The sequence below is a fragment of the Balaenoptera acutorostrata genome, chromosome 14, assembly GCF_949987535.1.
Source record: "Balaenoptera acutorostrata chromosome 14, mBalAcu1.1, whole genome shotgun sequence".
In the NCBI taxonomy this organism is placed as follows: Eukaryota; Metazoa; Chordata; class Mammalia; order Artiodactyla; family Balaenopteridae; genus Balaenoptera; species Balaenoptera acutorostrata.
Window position 1 is genome coordinate 70,170,480 of NC_080077.1, and position 16,104 is coordinate 70,186,583.

Genomic DNA, 16,104 nt, shown 5'->3' on the forward strand with positions numbered 1-16,104 from the left:
CTAATAATTACAGCAGCAATTGTCCACTTGCAGAACAATTAGCCCTTTGCTCCTCATTCTGAGAAAGTGACTAATTGTACCCACAGCAAGCCAACTATTGGTACATTTGTTTTGGAATGAAATTTGATGCTTGTCAGAAAGTACCACCGAACGGAGCATGGGATCTAGCATTGCCATGAGCCCCAGTGCCCAGAGATCCAAGGCTTTGACATACCCACCTTCTAGCCCAGGACAGGCCCAGGTATGCAGGCAAGTGGGTAAGGATGCTTACGCTGGAGTTCTTGTGGACCATATCATGCCATCTCTAAATATAAAAAATGAGGAAACTAAAAACAGACTCAGGTAATGATAGCAATTATACTTAATGAGTACCTTTCATCGGCGATCATAAATGTCTTCTAGTTCAACTTCACAGCCTCCTTTGAGATGGAAGGGAAAAATATTTGTAAGCTCAACTTTACTTTTCAGGCAAAGAAACCGAAGCACTTTAGGTAGTGGTGAATAGCGTTATGTTTGAATTGGAGAGAGGATAAATCCGAAAGACTTCTGACTTCTTGCTCCAGAAATTACACTCGTTTTTCTTAGGTAACCTTTTTTCAAGGGGAGGTATGTAATGTGTCAAGCGAGTTAGAGATGGGCTAAAAGAGACCCCCACCCCTACCCCCAACACACTCATTCCCGGTGGGGTTCCAGTAGCTTCCTGGTTTGATCAGCCAAGAATACAAAGTCTTAAGAATTGTGAGGGGACACAGGGCAGAAGAGACGGCACACCTCTGGGTGGCCTCCTGTGGCCCTGGGTTTCCCTGTGGGACACACAGCTCCTGGCAACACTGTCTACACACCCAGGTCCCCATCAATTCTTGCTGCTGTACAGACCTCAGACCTGAGCTCACATCACCGTACCAGAAGGTGTTACTTAAGCAGCCATGTGTTTCCATTTGAGGGACAGTCACATTTATTCTTTTTTTTTTTTTTAATGAAAGCTTCTTTATTAATTTATTTATTTTTATTTTTGACTGTGTTGCGTCTTCGCTTCTGTGCGAGGGCTTTCTCTAGTTGCGGCGAGCAGGGGCCACTCTTCATCGCGGTGCGCGGGCCTCTCACTATCACGGCCTCTCTCGTTGCGGAGCACAGGCTCCAGACGCGCAGGCTCAGCAGTTGTGGCTCACGGGCCCAGTTGCTCCGCGGCATGTGGGATCTTCCCAGACCAGGGCTCGAACCCGTGTCCCCTGCATTGGCAGGCAGACTCTTAACCACTGTGCCACCAGGGAAGCCCCACATTTATTCTTGACTGTCCTCCAGAGCACAGAGTCAGGGCCCTGGGGCCCCTGAACGTCCTTTTTGCCTCCAGCCTTTCAGAATCATGGAGGAGCCCAACAGCTTCTGACTCTGAGTATATTCCTTTTTGGTCTGGGTTTTTTAACAGTTTGGTCTGAGGACTTGATTACAAATCTATTTGACTGAAGTGCACCTCTTGACCCTGGGTGGCTAGCCAGTTATTTGTTTGTTTGTTTTTGCATTTGCTGTTATCAGACAGTGTATGTCAGACAATGCATCGGTGAACCAGTATATGGGGCCCTCTAAAGTGTGGGCCCTGGCAGGCTCATCTCACCCAGGGTTAAGGGCAGTGCTGTGGAAGCATGCAGGTTTCTCCTCCGCACTCTCTTTTTGTTTGAAAACTGAGGAGTTCTTCATCTCCTTCTTCTAGTCAAGTCTCAGTGGACTTCCTTTCATTCCCCTGATTGGCTCATCCAGCTTGTGTAGATCTAGGCAGGGCATGGGCCGCCATCTTGATTTCTCTGGGATGGGGAGGTTGGGTGGATGAGGGTTCTACTGGGGACAGCTGACCAGGGTCTCTCCCCACCCACACTGCTCCTGTCACCCTGTCTGGCTCTGTCCCTCTTTCTAGTGTTCCAAGTAAGGACACACAGTCTTTCCGGTGGGTCTCTGTCTATTTCCCAACTCCCTTTGATTATTCTCTCCATAAAAGACATATTTTCTAATAAAGATCCTGGTGTTTTTTCTCTTCCAGGGTCCAGTTGTATCCATTTCTCACCTCCCCCCTTTCCCAACTTCTACACTATTCAACTTCCACAGCATTTCCCTACATTTTACTGAAGGAAGGAGGGAGGAGCAGCTTCATATCAACCCCTTAGCTACCAAAGAGACTGTGGCCTCAAGCCAATATTCTAAGGTGACCCAAAAGAAAGGAAAAACACTTATTTTCCTAATTTATTTTCAGCATCTCTTTGGAGATGCTGGGCATAGTGCCAGCTTCCCCTTACCTCCATTGGCTCTGGTCCAGCAGGTTCATTTATGACCCAAACAGAATCATGTCTAAAACACTGAAGTTATACTTAATGCTTTAGCTGAATTGTACTGAGACTATTTAAATTCAGTATTCTTGGAAACCATGAACATCCTGAAAATGATGCTTTCTTCTTCTTTCTTCTCCTACATTTCACCAGACACACAAATACACAGCTGTGTCAGGTTACACGTGCATCCTTGTTTCAAGTAGAAGTTTCAGAAAGTAGTGGCTCACCTTTTCACTAATAAATATGCTATGTTCTTGTTTAAGAAAAATGTGAAACTTCAGAACACAAAATTTAACCCAATTAGTTCCTAGGATATTTGTCTAATTCTGTCTCAAGATCAGATTTGCATGGTAGGGAAACTATTTACACACATTTTAAGAGACTTACAGTTAAGATTTTAAAATCAGAACCAGTGTTCTCCTTGGCCATTTTCTGGGGGAAATGTCAGTAGAGATGTTTTTTAAAATCTTTTGAATCGACTTAATCCTCCCTGGTTTTGGCACCCCTCCTATGGTAACAGTTAAGTGAGCAAGAGTTAAAGTATCTTTCAGTCCCATGCACTCCCATTCATACGTCTAAAACCTCAGCAATTTTCCAATTTCTGCTTGGTGGGAATTTGGGGTGGGGGTGGGAGTCCTTCAGGTTATGGTCCCAGATGATAGAGTAGAGAAGCCCTCCTGGTTCATAGTCCTTCCTTACCTTTGGGGATCTTTACTCCTCCCCAGTGCCAGGACTGGCATATTTAGGAGAAGTCAGAGAATGATGCTCTGGGATATCTTACCCTGAGAAATGACTTTTAAAATTATTCACTGGGGCTGACCTGTTGGAGGTAAAGAAATAGATGAATTCCACTAATCCATCTCTTCCTCAAAATATCCTTCAAAACTTTCAGTCTCATATTAAGGACTAGGCAGTCTGTATCCTGGTATTTTTTTGCTCTTATTTCCTTCCTTCAACCTCTCAACGTCCCTTTCAAAGACCAGCATGGGAACAGGAGAGTCTCTGTGCGAATCCTACTTTTGACACCAACTGTGATGTTGCTCTGGGGGTGTGGATTGGTGGAGAAAGCGGCTCCTCACATACACATACATCCCCCCCTGCCACAGACTCCCCCGTACTACTCTCAGGTATAAAGTTATATTAAGTCCCTCTATTAAATAGAAACACAGTTTTCTTGCAATCAGCCAGGCCATGCAGGGGAGGAACACATAAAGCATATGTCGGTATAGCTTCTCTTGGCCCCTGAAATACTTAATGGGGCCCTGGAGTTGCCAGCAATATTGTCTAGTTCTTCCTAGATCATGAAAACACAATTCTTGCTAAGACCTGGCTCTTTTTTAAAAAATTGAAGTGTAGTTGATTTATAGTGTTGTGTTAGTTTCAAGTGTCCAGCAAAGTGATTCAGTTACATATATATTCTTTTTCAGATTCTTTTCCCTTATAGGTTATTACAAGATATTGAGTAGAGTTCCCTGTGCTCTACAGTAGGTCCTTGTTGTTTTGATATTTTATATATAGTAGCGTGTATCTATTAATCCCAAACTCCTAATTTATCCGTCCCCCTTTCCCCTTCGGTAGCCATAAATTTGTTTTTGATCTTGTTGTTAGCATCTTTATTGGAGTATAATTGCTTTACAATGGTGTGTTAGTTTCTGCTTTATAACAAAGTGAATCAGCTATACATATACATATATCCCCATATCTCCTCCCTCTTGCGTCTCCCTCCCACCCTCCATATCCCACCCCTCTAGGTGGTCTCAAAGCACCGAGCTGATCTCCCTATGCTACGTGGCTGCTTCCCACTAGCTATCTATTTTACATTTGGTAGTATATATAAGTCCATGCCACTCTCTCACTTTGTCCCAGCTTACCCTTCCCCATCCCCATGTCCTCAAGTCCATTCTCTACATCTATGTCTTTATTCCTGTCCTGCCCCTAGGTTCTTCAGAACCATTTTGGTTTTTTTTTTAGATTCCATATATATATGTTAGCATATGGTATTTATTTTTCTCTTACTGACTTACTTCACTCTGTATGACAGTCTCTAGGTCCATCCACCTCACTACAAATAACTCAATTTCGTTTCTTTTTATGGCCGAGTAATATTCCATTGTATATAAGTGCCACATTTCTTTATCCATTCATCTGTCGATGGGCACTTAGGTTGCTTCCATGTCCTGGCTATTGTAAATAGAGCTGCAATGAACATTGTGGTACATGACTCTTTCTGAATTATGGTTTTCTCAGGGTATATGCCCAATAGTGGGATTGCTGGGTCATATGGTAGTTCTATTTTTAGATTTTTAAGGAAACTCCATAATGTTCTCCATAGTGACTGTATCAATTTACATTCCCACTAACAGTGCAAGAGGGTTCCCTTTTCTCCACACCCTCCCCAGCATTTACTATTTGTAGATTTTTTGATGATGGCCATTCTGACTGGTGTGAGGTGATACCTCATTGTAGTTTTGATTTGCATTTCTCTAATGATTAGTGATGTTGAGCATCCTTTCATGTGTTTGTTGGCAATCTGTATATCTTCTTTGGAGAAATGTCTATTTAGGTCTTCTGTCCATTTTTGGATTGGGTTCTTTGTTTTTTTGATATTGAGCTGCATGAGCTGTCTGTATATTTTGGAGATTAATGTTTTGTCAGTAGCTTCATTTGCAAATATTTTCTCCCATTCTGAAGGTTGTCTTTTCGTCTTGTTTATGGTTTCCTTTGCTGTGCAAAAGCTTTTAAGTTTCATTAGGTCCCATTTGTTGATTTTTGTTTTTATTTCCATTTCTCCAGTAGGTGGGTCAAAAAGGATCTTGCTGTGATTTATGACATAGAGTGTTCTGCCTGTGTTTTCCTCTAAGAGTTTTATAGTGTCTGGCCTTACATTTAGGTCTTTAATCCATTTTGAGTTTATTTTTGTGTATGGTGTTAGGGAGTGTTCTAATTACATTCTTCTACATTTAGCTGTCCAGTTTGCCCAGCACCACTTATTGAAGAGGCTGTCTTTTCTCCATTGTATATTCTTGCCTCCTTTATCAAAAATAGGGTGACCATATGTGCATGGGTTTATCTCTGGGTTTTCCATCCTGTTCCATTGATCTATATTTCTGTTTTTGTGCCAGTACCATACTGTCTTGATTACTGTAGCTTTGTAGTATTGTCTGAAGTCTGGGAGCCTGATTCCTCCAGCTCCGTTTTTCTTTCTCAAGATTGCTTTGGCTATTCGGGGTCTTTTGTGTTTCCATACAAATTGTGAAATTTTTTTCTAGTTCTGTGAAAAATGCCATTGGTAGTTTGATAGTGATTGCACTGAATCTGTAGATTGCTTTGGGTAGTATAGTCATTTTCACAATGTTGATTCTTCCAATCCAAGAACATGGTATATCTTTCCATCTGTTTGTATCATCTTTAATTTCTTTCATCAGTGTCTTATAGTTTTCTGCATACAGGTCTTTTGCCTCCTTAGGTAGGTTTATTCCTAGGTATTTGATTCTTTTTGTTGCAATGGTAAATGGGAGTGTTTCCTTAATTTCTCTTTCAGATTTTTCATCATTAGTGTATAAGAATGCAAGAGATTTCTGTGTATTAATTTTGTATCCTGCTACTTTACCAAATTCATTGATTAGCTCTAGTAGTTTTCTGGTAACATCTTTAGGATTCTCTATGTATAGTATCATGTCATCTTCAAATAGTGACAGTTTTACTTCTTCTTTTCTGATTTGGATTCTTTTTATTTCTTTTTCTTCTCTGATTGCTGTGGCTAGGACTTCCAAAACTATGTTGAATAATAGTGGTGAGAGTGGACAACCTTGTCTTGTTCCTGATCTTAGAGGAAATGGTTTCAGTTTTTCACCACTGAGAACGATGTTGGCTGTGGGTTTGTCATATATGGCCTTTATTATGTTGAGGTAAGTTCCCTCTATGCCTACTTTCTGGAGGGTTTTTTATTATAAATGGATGTTGAATTTTGTCGAAAGCTTTTCCTGCATCTATTGAGATGATCATATGATTTTTCTCCTTCAGTTTGTTAATATGGTTTATCACCTTGATTGATTTAGGTGTACTGAAGAATCCTTGCATTCCTGGGATAAACCCCACTTGATCATGGTGTATGATCCTCTTAATGTGCTGTTGGATTCTGTTTGCTAGTATTTTGTTGAGGATTTTTACATATATGTTCATAAGTGATATTTGCCTGTAGTGTTCTTTCTTTGTGACACCTTTGGCTGGTTTTGGTATCAGGGTGATGGTGGCCTCGTAGAATGAGTTTGGGAGTGTTCCTCCCTCTGCTATATTTTGGAAGAGTTTGAGAAGGATAGGTGTTAGCTCTTCTCTAAATGTTTGATAGACTTTGCCTGTGAAGCCATCTGGTCCTGGGCTTTTGTTTGTTGGAAGATTTTTAATCACAGTCTCAATTTCAGTGCTTGTGATTGGTCTGTTTATATTTTCTATTTCTTCCTGGTTCAGTCTCAGAATGTTGTGCTTTTCTGAGAATTTGTCCATTTCTGCCAGGTTGTTGATTTTATTGGCATATAGGTGCTTGTAGTAGTCTCTCATTATCCTTTGTATTTCTGCAGTGTCAGTTGTTCCTTCTCCTTTTTCATTTCTAATTCTATTGATCTGAGTCTTCTCCTTTTTTTTCTTGATGAGTCTGACTGATGGTTTATCAATTTTGTTTATCTTCTCAAGGAACCAGCTTTTAGTTTTATTGATCTTTGCTATCGTTTCCTTCATTTGTTTTTCATTTATTTCTGGTCTGATCTTTATGATTTCTTTTCTTCTGCTAACTTTGTGGTTTTTTGTTCTTCTTTCTTTAATTGCTTTAGGTGTAAGATTAGGTTTTTTATTTGAAATGTTTCTTGTTTCTTGAGGTAGGATTGTATTGCTATAAACTTCCATCTTAGAACTGCTTTTGCTGTATCCCATAGGTTTTGGTTCGTTGTGTTTTCATTGTCATTTGTTTCTAGGTATTTTTTGATTTCCTCTTTGATTTCTTCAGTGACCTCTTGGTTATTTAGTAGTGTATTGTTTAGCCTCCATGTGTTTGTAGTTTTTACAGATTTTTTCCTGTAATTGATATCTAGTTTCATAGCATTGTGGTTGGAAATGATACTTGATACGATTTCAGTTTTTTAAAATTTATCAAGGCTTGATTTGTGACCCAAGATATGATGTATCCTGGAGAATGTTCCATGAGCACTTGAGAAGAAAGTGTATTCTGTTGTTTTTGGATGGAATGTCCTAATAATATCAATTAAGTCCATCTTGTTTAATGCATCATTTAAAGCTTGTGTTTCCTTATTTATTTTCATTTTGGATGATCTGTCCATTGGTGAAAGTGGGGTGTTAAAGTCCCCTACTATGATTGTGTTACTGTGGATTTCCTCTTTTATGGCTGTTAGCATTTGCCTTATGTATTGAGGTGCTCCTATGTTGGGTGCATAAATATTTACAGTTGTTATATCTTCTTCTTGGATTGACCCCTTGATCATTATGTAGTATCCTTCTTTGTCTCTTGTAATAGTCTTTATTTTAAAGTCTATTTTGTCTGATATGAGAATTGCTACTCCAGCTTTCTTTTGATTTCCATTTGCATGGAATATCTTTTTCCATCCCCTCACTCTCAGTCTGTGTGTGTCCCTAGGTCTGAAGTGGGTCTCTTGTAGACAGCATATATAGGGTCTTGTTTATGTATCCATTCAGCCAGTCTTTGTCTTTTGGTTGGTGCATTTAATCCATTTGCATTTAAGGTAATTATAGATATGTATGTTCCTATTACCATTTTCTTAATTGTTTTGGGTTTGTTATTGCAGATCTTTTCCTTCTCTTGTGTTTCCTTCCTAGGGAAGTTCCTTTAGCATTTGTTGTAAAGCTAGTTTGGTGGTGCTGAATTCTCTTAGCTTTTGCTTGTCTGTAAAGGTTTTAATTTCTCCGTCGAATCCAAATGAGATCCTTGCTGGGTAGAGTAATCTTGGTTGTTAGTTTTTCCCCTCCATCACTTTAAATATGTCCTGCCACTCCCTTCTGGCTTTCAGAGTTTCTGCTGAAATATCTGCTGTTAACCTTATGGGGATTCCCTTCTATGTTATTTGTTTTTCCCTTGATGCTTTTAATATTTTTCTTTGTATTTAATTTTTGATAGTTTGATTAATATGTGTCTTGGCGTGTTTCTCCTTGGATTTATCCTGTATGGGACTCTCTGTGCTTCCTGGACTTGATTAACTATTTCCTGTCCTATATTAAGGAAGTTTTCAACTAGAATCTCTTCAAATATTTTCTCAGTCCCTTTCTTTTTCTCCTCTTCTTCTGGGACCCCTATAATCCGAATGTTGGTGTGTTTAATGTTGTCCCAGAGGTCTCTGAGACTGTACTCAATTCTTTTCATTCTTTTTTCTTTATTCTGCTCTGTGATAGTTATTTCCACGATTTTATCTTCCAGGTCACTTAACCATTCTTCTGCCTCAGTTATTCTGCTATTGATTCCTTGTAGAGAAATTTTAATTTCATTTATTGTGTTGTTCATCATTGTTTGTTTGCTCTTTAGTTCTTCTAGGTCCTTATTAAATGCTTCTTGTATTTTCTCCATTCTATTTCCAAGATTTTGGATCACCTCTACTATCATTACTCTGAATTCTTTTTCCTCTTCATTTGTTTGGTCTGGTGGGTTTTTACCTTGCTCCTTCATTTGCTGTGTGTTTCTCTGTCTTCTCATTTTGCTTAACTCACTGTGTTTGGGGTCTTCTTTTCTCAGGCTGCAGGTCCGTAGTTCCCGTTGTTTTTGGTGTCTGCCCCCAGTGGGTAAGGTTGGTTCAGTGGGTTGTGTAGGCTTCCTGTTGGAGGGGACTGGTGCCTGTGTTCTGGTGGATGAGGTTGGATCTTGTCTTTCTGGTGGGCAGGACCGCATCCAGTAGTGTGTTTTGGGGTGTCTGTGACCTTATTCTGATTTTAGGCAACCTCTCTGCTAATGGGTGAGGTTGTGTTCCTGTCTTGCTAGCTGTTTGGCATAGGATGTCCAGCACTGTAGCTTGCTGGTCGTTGAGTGGAGCTGGGTCTTAGCGTTGAAATGGAGATCTCTGGGAGAGCTTTCACCGTTTGATATTATGTGGAGCTGGAGGTCTCTGGTGGACCAGTGTCCTGAACTCTGGTCTCCCACCTCAGAGGCTCAGGTCTGACACCCAGCTGGAGCACCAAGACCCTGTCAGCCACATAGCTCAGAAAAAAAGTGAGAAAAAAAGAAAGAACAAAAAAAAAATAAAAAGAAATAAAGTTATTAAAATAAAAAATATTAAAAATAAAAAAATTAAAGTAATAAAAATAGGAAAAAAAGAAAGAAGAGAGCAACCAAACTGAAAAACAAATTCACCAATGATAACAAGTGCTAAAAACTATATTAAAAACAACAACAGCAACAAAAAAACGGACAGAGTGAACCCTAGGACAAATGGTAAAAGCAAAGCTATACAGACAAAATCACACAAAGAAGCATACACATACACTCACAAAAAGAGAAAAAGTAAAGAAATATATATATCTATATATTAAAAAAAAGGAAGAGAGCAACCAAATCAATAAACAAATCTACCAATGATAATAAGTTCTAAATACTAAACTAAGATAAACATAAAACCAGAAACCAGTCAGTCGCAAAAGCAAATCCCAAGTCTACAGCTGCTCCCAAAGTCCACCTCCTGAATTTGGGATGATTCGTTGTCTATTCAGGTATTCAACAGATGCAGGTACATCACGTTGATTGTGGAGATTTAATCTGCTGCTCCTGAGGCTGCTGGGAGAAATTTCCCTTTCTTCTCTTTGCTCGCACAGCTCCCAGGGTTCAGCTTTGGATTTGGACCCGCCTCTGCGTGTAGGTCACCTGAGGGCATCTGTTCTTTGCTCAGACAGGACGGGGTTAAAGGAGCAGCTGCTTCGGGGGCTCTGGCTCACTCAGGCCGGGGGGAGGGAGGGGTATGGATGCGGGGCCAGCCTGCAGCGGCAGAGGCTGGCGTGACTTTGCACCAGCCTCAGGCGTGCCGTGCGTTCTCCCTGGGAAGTTTTCCCTGGATCACGGGTCCCTGGCAGTGGTGGGCTGCACAGGCTCCCGGGAGGGGAGGTGTGGAGAGTGACCTGTGCTCGCACACAGGCTTCTAGGTGGCGGCAGCAGAGCCTTAGCGTCTCATGCCTGTCTCTGGGGTCTGCGCTGATAGCCGCGGCTCGCGCCTGTCTCTGGAGCTCCTTTAAGCAGCGCTCTTAATCCCCTCTCCTCGCGCACCAGGAAACAAAGAGGCAAGAAAAGGTCTCTTGCCTCTTCGGCAGCTCCAGCCTTTTCCCGGACTCCCTCCTGGCTAGCTGTGGCGCACTAGCCCCTTCAGGCTGTGTTCACGCCGCCAGCCCCAGTCCTCTCCCTGCGATCCGACCGAAGCCCGAGCATCAGCTCCCAGCCCCCGCCCGCCCCGGCGGGTGAGCAGACACGCCTCTCGGGCTGGTGAGTGCTGGTCGGCGCCGATCCTCCGTGCGGGAATCTCTCCGCTTTGCCCTCCGCACCCCTGTGGCTGCGCTCTCCTCCGTGGCTCCGAAGCTTCCCCTCTGCCACCCGCAGTCTCCGCCTGCGAAGGGGCTTCCTAGTGTGTGGACACCTTTCCTCCTTCACAGCTCCCTCCCACTGGTGCAGGTCCCATCCCTATTCTTTTGTCTCTGTTTTTTCTTTTTTCTTTTGCCCTACCCAGGTACATGGGGAGTTTCTTGCCTTTTGGGAGGTCTGAGGTCTTCTGCCAGCGTTCAGTAGGTGTTCTGTAGGAGCTGTTCCACGTGTAGATGTATTTCTGATGTATTTGTGGGGAGCAAGGCGATCTCCACATCTTACTCCTCTGCCATCTTGAAGGTCTCCGCATAAATTTGTTTTCTATTAAGACCTTGCTCTTTTAGTCTCAAGCATTATATTCAATATCAATAGTCCAGAGAAATTCACACTAATAGTTCACGTGCTTCCATTTAAGGGAATGTTTATAAACATCCCTAAAGTTCTCCTTGTTCTTAAGCCAAACTCAGCATCAATAAGGCCAAGACTTCAGAATGGAGCATTAATGAAAGCAGAGTTAATAGCCGGGTGTTTCTGAATCACATCTCTGTGTCCAGTTTTCTGGTATTCCAGAAAACCCATTTCCTCACAATTATTTTTCATCTTATTCCTCCTTGTCTATACAATGACTCTATTGCCTATTGAATCAGGTCTAAACGCGCAGGTCTAATCGAAGGCTTTCCATACCCTGGTTATGTCCTGCCTTTCTGGTGTTTCCGCCACTGCTCAGCTGCTGTATTCTGCCAAGGTAATGGACCCTGTCTCCTTAGAGACAAACCACATTTATTTCCCCCCACACTTTTGCATCATGCTATTTCTCTCACCCAAGAATATTTCCAACCTTTCTGTCCTATCTTATAAATTTTGTATGGATCGGGTATTTTTCCACTCTGCATTTAACCTTCTTTTGGAATTTTCCTTGAGGAATCACCCCTTCCCCTGCTCTCAACCCCGGGGGCTCTGGGTGGGGCTTCACTTTACCACTCAGAGATGCATCATGGTACCTGGGCCTAAGAAAATGGCATTCCACTTTCCCTGGCCTCAGTGATTGGTGCAGGGGTCAGCATGTGACCCACTCAGAACTCAGAGACTTTTGCTGAGAATGCTGCATTAGAGGCAGATACTTTCTCCACTAGATCTGAATTTGAGAGGAAGAAAGGTTTGGAGCTACTGGCTACCATCTTGAAATTATGAGACTCAAGCCAAGTGGAGAATAGGGCTAACGCAGAGAAAGTAGAGGAACGGTGAGGGAGGAAAGTGGGCCATGCATTGAGTCTTGTATCAAGCCACACCTAAAGCCAGCCTTGGGCTTCTTGTTATGTGGTCTTTTTCTTTATAATCTTTTGCTTGATGGGTTTTTACTGGGTTATCTATCCACCCCCCAAATACCACTTTATACAAGTTACTATAAAGATGATATGGAAAAATACATATGAAGTACTTAGCACAGTGCCTTACATGAAGGAATTACTCAATAAATGTTAGCTATTCTTAGAGTGATGGTAGAAAGAGATGAAATCAATGTCACATTTAAACATTTTAAGTGATGGTTTCTCCAACAGTTAAGTGTAGCTGTGAAATGCTGTGCGGTAATGAATGAGAACCAGGAAAACAGGAGGAAAATATACCAAGGTCTGCATTTGATGTTGGACTTTTCCTTTGCTATTCTCAGTAACAGTGCCTCATGGGTAAAGATTGTTTTTCCATGCTTACGAAATTCCCCTCATCATCTCTGATTTCCCCGGGCATTTTGTCATACCCTCTTAGTAAGCTAGAAAAGGTGTTCAAAGATGCTTTTCTTTTTGAATTTTGATGTTGGAGTCTCAGATGCAGGATGGCACATAGTTTAACATCCTCACAACAAGATACTTCAGTCTGACACACTTCACTGGATACTAATCTGACTTTCTTACATGGCTCCAGTCTCTCAGGATCTTAGACAAGGGCCATTTTCCCAGGTGGCCATCTACCAATCTGGCAGATGTTCCCCAAATGGGGAATTAATTTGCTCCTTATTTCAGATGCATAGTGGTTCATTTGCTTTGGAAATATTTCCTGTTGCCTAACAGCAAGATCTTCTTTGAATGCTTAATATTATTCTCCCCATCAGAGTTCAAATCTTGGCTTGACCATTCACTGACATATAATTTTATCAAGTAGCTTGGACTCTCAGTACCTCACAGCAGCAATATTTATAAAATGCAGAAAGTTGTATTTTCCACCAGATGTTGGAATATTGCTTTGTATGCCGATATTAATGTAAGATGTTCCAAAGTGAGTGATCATTATCACCCCAACCATTTTTAGCTGAAGGGGATTTAATAATGCTGACTCTAATTTTCTTTTGGTCTGTAATTTTAGGGTATGTGATTCTATTCCAAATAAAGCTTAATATTTGTCTTGATTTGTCTCAGTCCTTTTTTCCTCAGTGCCTTATATCCAGAACAGTGACTGTCATCCCTATTGTTCCAGATCTTTTATTGCATGCTGGTATTTTCTACAACACTGCAAGACAGAGGTTTCCCCGGTGCTTACCTTGTAAGAGAGACAAAGTTGATGAATAAGTGTGAGAAACTTACCAGTCCATCCAAGTGTTTAGCAACTCTTTTTCTGAGCCTTCCCAAAGGGCACTGGTTATAAATGAAATGAAACTGTTATTCTTTATTCTACATCCTGTAGAAATTGTTTCTCCATAGGACAAGGGAACTAGCAGAGGTTGTTAAGGATTCTTTAGAGAAACTGCACTACCAAATGGTATAATTTTCTATAATTGTTACTCTCATTTAATAGTTAAGTTCTGGAATTTTGAATCAGAATTTTTCTTCCCCTTTCAAGAATGTATACTTTTGGATAGTGACAAGGAAGGAGAAATAGGTAAATGAAGTTGACTATCAATCAAAATGAACTCCCAAGAGAAAAACAAAAATGAATAATGAGGGTAAGGGATTTGAAATGTGAGATGTCACACATATTATGAAAGTATAAAAGCAAAGATGGAAACAAAAAGCATGCTAGTCTTAGGGTAGTGTTAAGCTCTGGGGAGATGCGGTGGAAAGGGATTAGGGAAGTCTTCAAACAGTGCCTTAAGTGTATTTGTCTTGTTTTATTTCTTGTTTTTTTAAAAAGAGAAAATTTTAAGTAAATATGGCAAAATTTTAAGATGTGTTAAATATGGGTGGATGGTAAATAGTTATGCTGTTGCTTGCAATTTTGTATATTTTAAGTGTTTCACATGAACACTATTTTTTTAAAAATAGAATTTAAGAGCTACCATATGATCCAGCAATCCTACTCCTAGGGATATATCTGGAGAAAACCATAATTCGAAAAGATACATGTACCCCAATGTTCATTGCAGCACTATTTACAATAGCCAAGACATGGAAGCAACCTAAATGTCCATCAACAGAGGAATGGATAAAGAAGATGTGGTACATATATACAATGGAATATTACTCAGCCATTAAAAAAATAATGAAATAATGCCATTTTCAGTGACATGGATGGACCTAGAGATTGTCATACTGAGTGAAGTAAGTCAGACAGAGAAAGACAAATATCATATGATATCACTTATATGTGGAATCTAAAAAACAGGTACAAATGAACTTATCTATGAAACAGAAACAGAGTTACAGATGTAGAAAACAAATTTATGCTTTCCACAGGGTAAGGGGGGGAGGGATAAATTGGGAGATTGGGATTGACATATACACACTACTATATATAGAATAGATAACTAATAAGGACCAACTGTATAGCACAGGGAACTCTACTCAATACTCTGTAATGGGGACTTCCCTGGTGGTCCAGTGGTTAAGACTCCGAGCTTCCACTGCAGGAGGCCCAGTTTCGATCCCTGGTTGGGGAACTAAGATCCTGCATGCCACATGGTGTGGCAAAAGAAAAAAAAAAGTAAAAAAACCCCACAAAACTCTGTAATGGCCTATTTGGGAAAAGAATCTAAAAAGAGTGGATATATGTATATGTATAACTGATTCACTTTGCTGTACACCTGAAACTAACACCACATTGTAAATCAACTATACTCAAATAAAAATTTAAAAAAGTTTTTAAAAAAGAATTTAAGGAGGGCTTCCCTGGTGTTGCAGCAGTTAAGAATCTGCCTGCCAATGCAGGGGACAAGGGTTCGAGCCCAGTCTGGGAAGAGCCCACATGCAGCAGAGCAACTAAGCCCATGCGCCACAACTACTGAGCCTGCGTGCCACAACTACTGAAGCCTGTGCACCTAGAGCCCGTGCTTTGCAACAAGAGAAGCCACCACAATTAGAAGCCTGTGCACCGCGACGAAGAGTAGACCCCGCTCGCTGTGACTAGAGAAAGCCCGTGCGCAGCAACAAAGACCTAACGCAGACAAAAAAAAAAAAAAAAAAAAAGAATTTAAGGAAATGCATTATTTACCTGAATAGAAGAATAGGATCATGGAATTTATGACTTGAGAGATTAGAGTATGATTCTCATAGTTTATACTCCACATATTATGAATGAGGACACCAAGCCCGGAGACGTGAAGTGATTTTTTTTAAGGTCACAGAGCTGGGCCCCCAGCCAAGAGCTCTGTCCAACATCTCATAAGAGTAACCCCAAAGCAAAACCTTCCTAATGATGAAATATACTCAGCTCTCTCTCAGGGTACGATTCTTCACTGGAGACATTACAAATATGTCTCAACATTTTTAAAAAAGGACACTTTGAGCTTGAAATTAATTCAGCTCTGCAAATGTACTCAGTGCTCAGTAAGTTCAAGGCAATGTGTGTTCTCCCAAGACAAGGCTCTTACAGATCTTTTCTGTCTGTAACTAGCTCCCTGACATCTTTTCCCTTAATTGATTTAATTAAGGCAGAGAGAGAGAATAATGAACCCAAATGTCCTTGATACACCAAGGAGGGGTTAGAAGCCAAAGACCAAGTAGGAAGAAACCCCAGGAAATGGTAGCCTTGAACTCTCCCGATGTGAAATGCATATTTAAAAATAAGTGGTGAAGGGGCGTCTATGGCCAAGTGAGGAGGAATAGCATTTAGGTGTCCCTGTGGAAAACCATGAATGTTATGTTGTCATTATCAGTCAGAGATCCAGGGTCTAGAAATATCAGATAGGAAAACCAACCCTCCTAAATCATCTCTCTGATAGTTTGTGTAACCAAAAAATGATTATGAAACTACTTGGAATAAGAAAGACAAAGACTAGAAAGA

General features: G+C 40.9%; 1 protein-coding gene across 1 annotated transcript in view; it reads left to right on the top strand.

The window, feature by feature from the left end:
- RNGTT (RNA guanylyltransferase and 5'-phosphatase) overlaps nt 1-15,239 on the top strand; it is a 289,984-nt gene extending 274,745 nt beyond the window's left edge. The window contains exon 15 of the mRNA XM_057528022.1: nt 15,030-15,239. Coding sequence (XP_057384005.1) covers nt 15,030-15,128 — 99 coding nt within the window. The 3' untranslated portion in view covers nt 15,129-15,239. The remainder of the gene's footprint in view (nt 1-15,029) is intronic.
- Nucleotides 15,240-16,104: the final 865 nt, after the last annotated feature.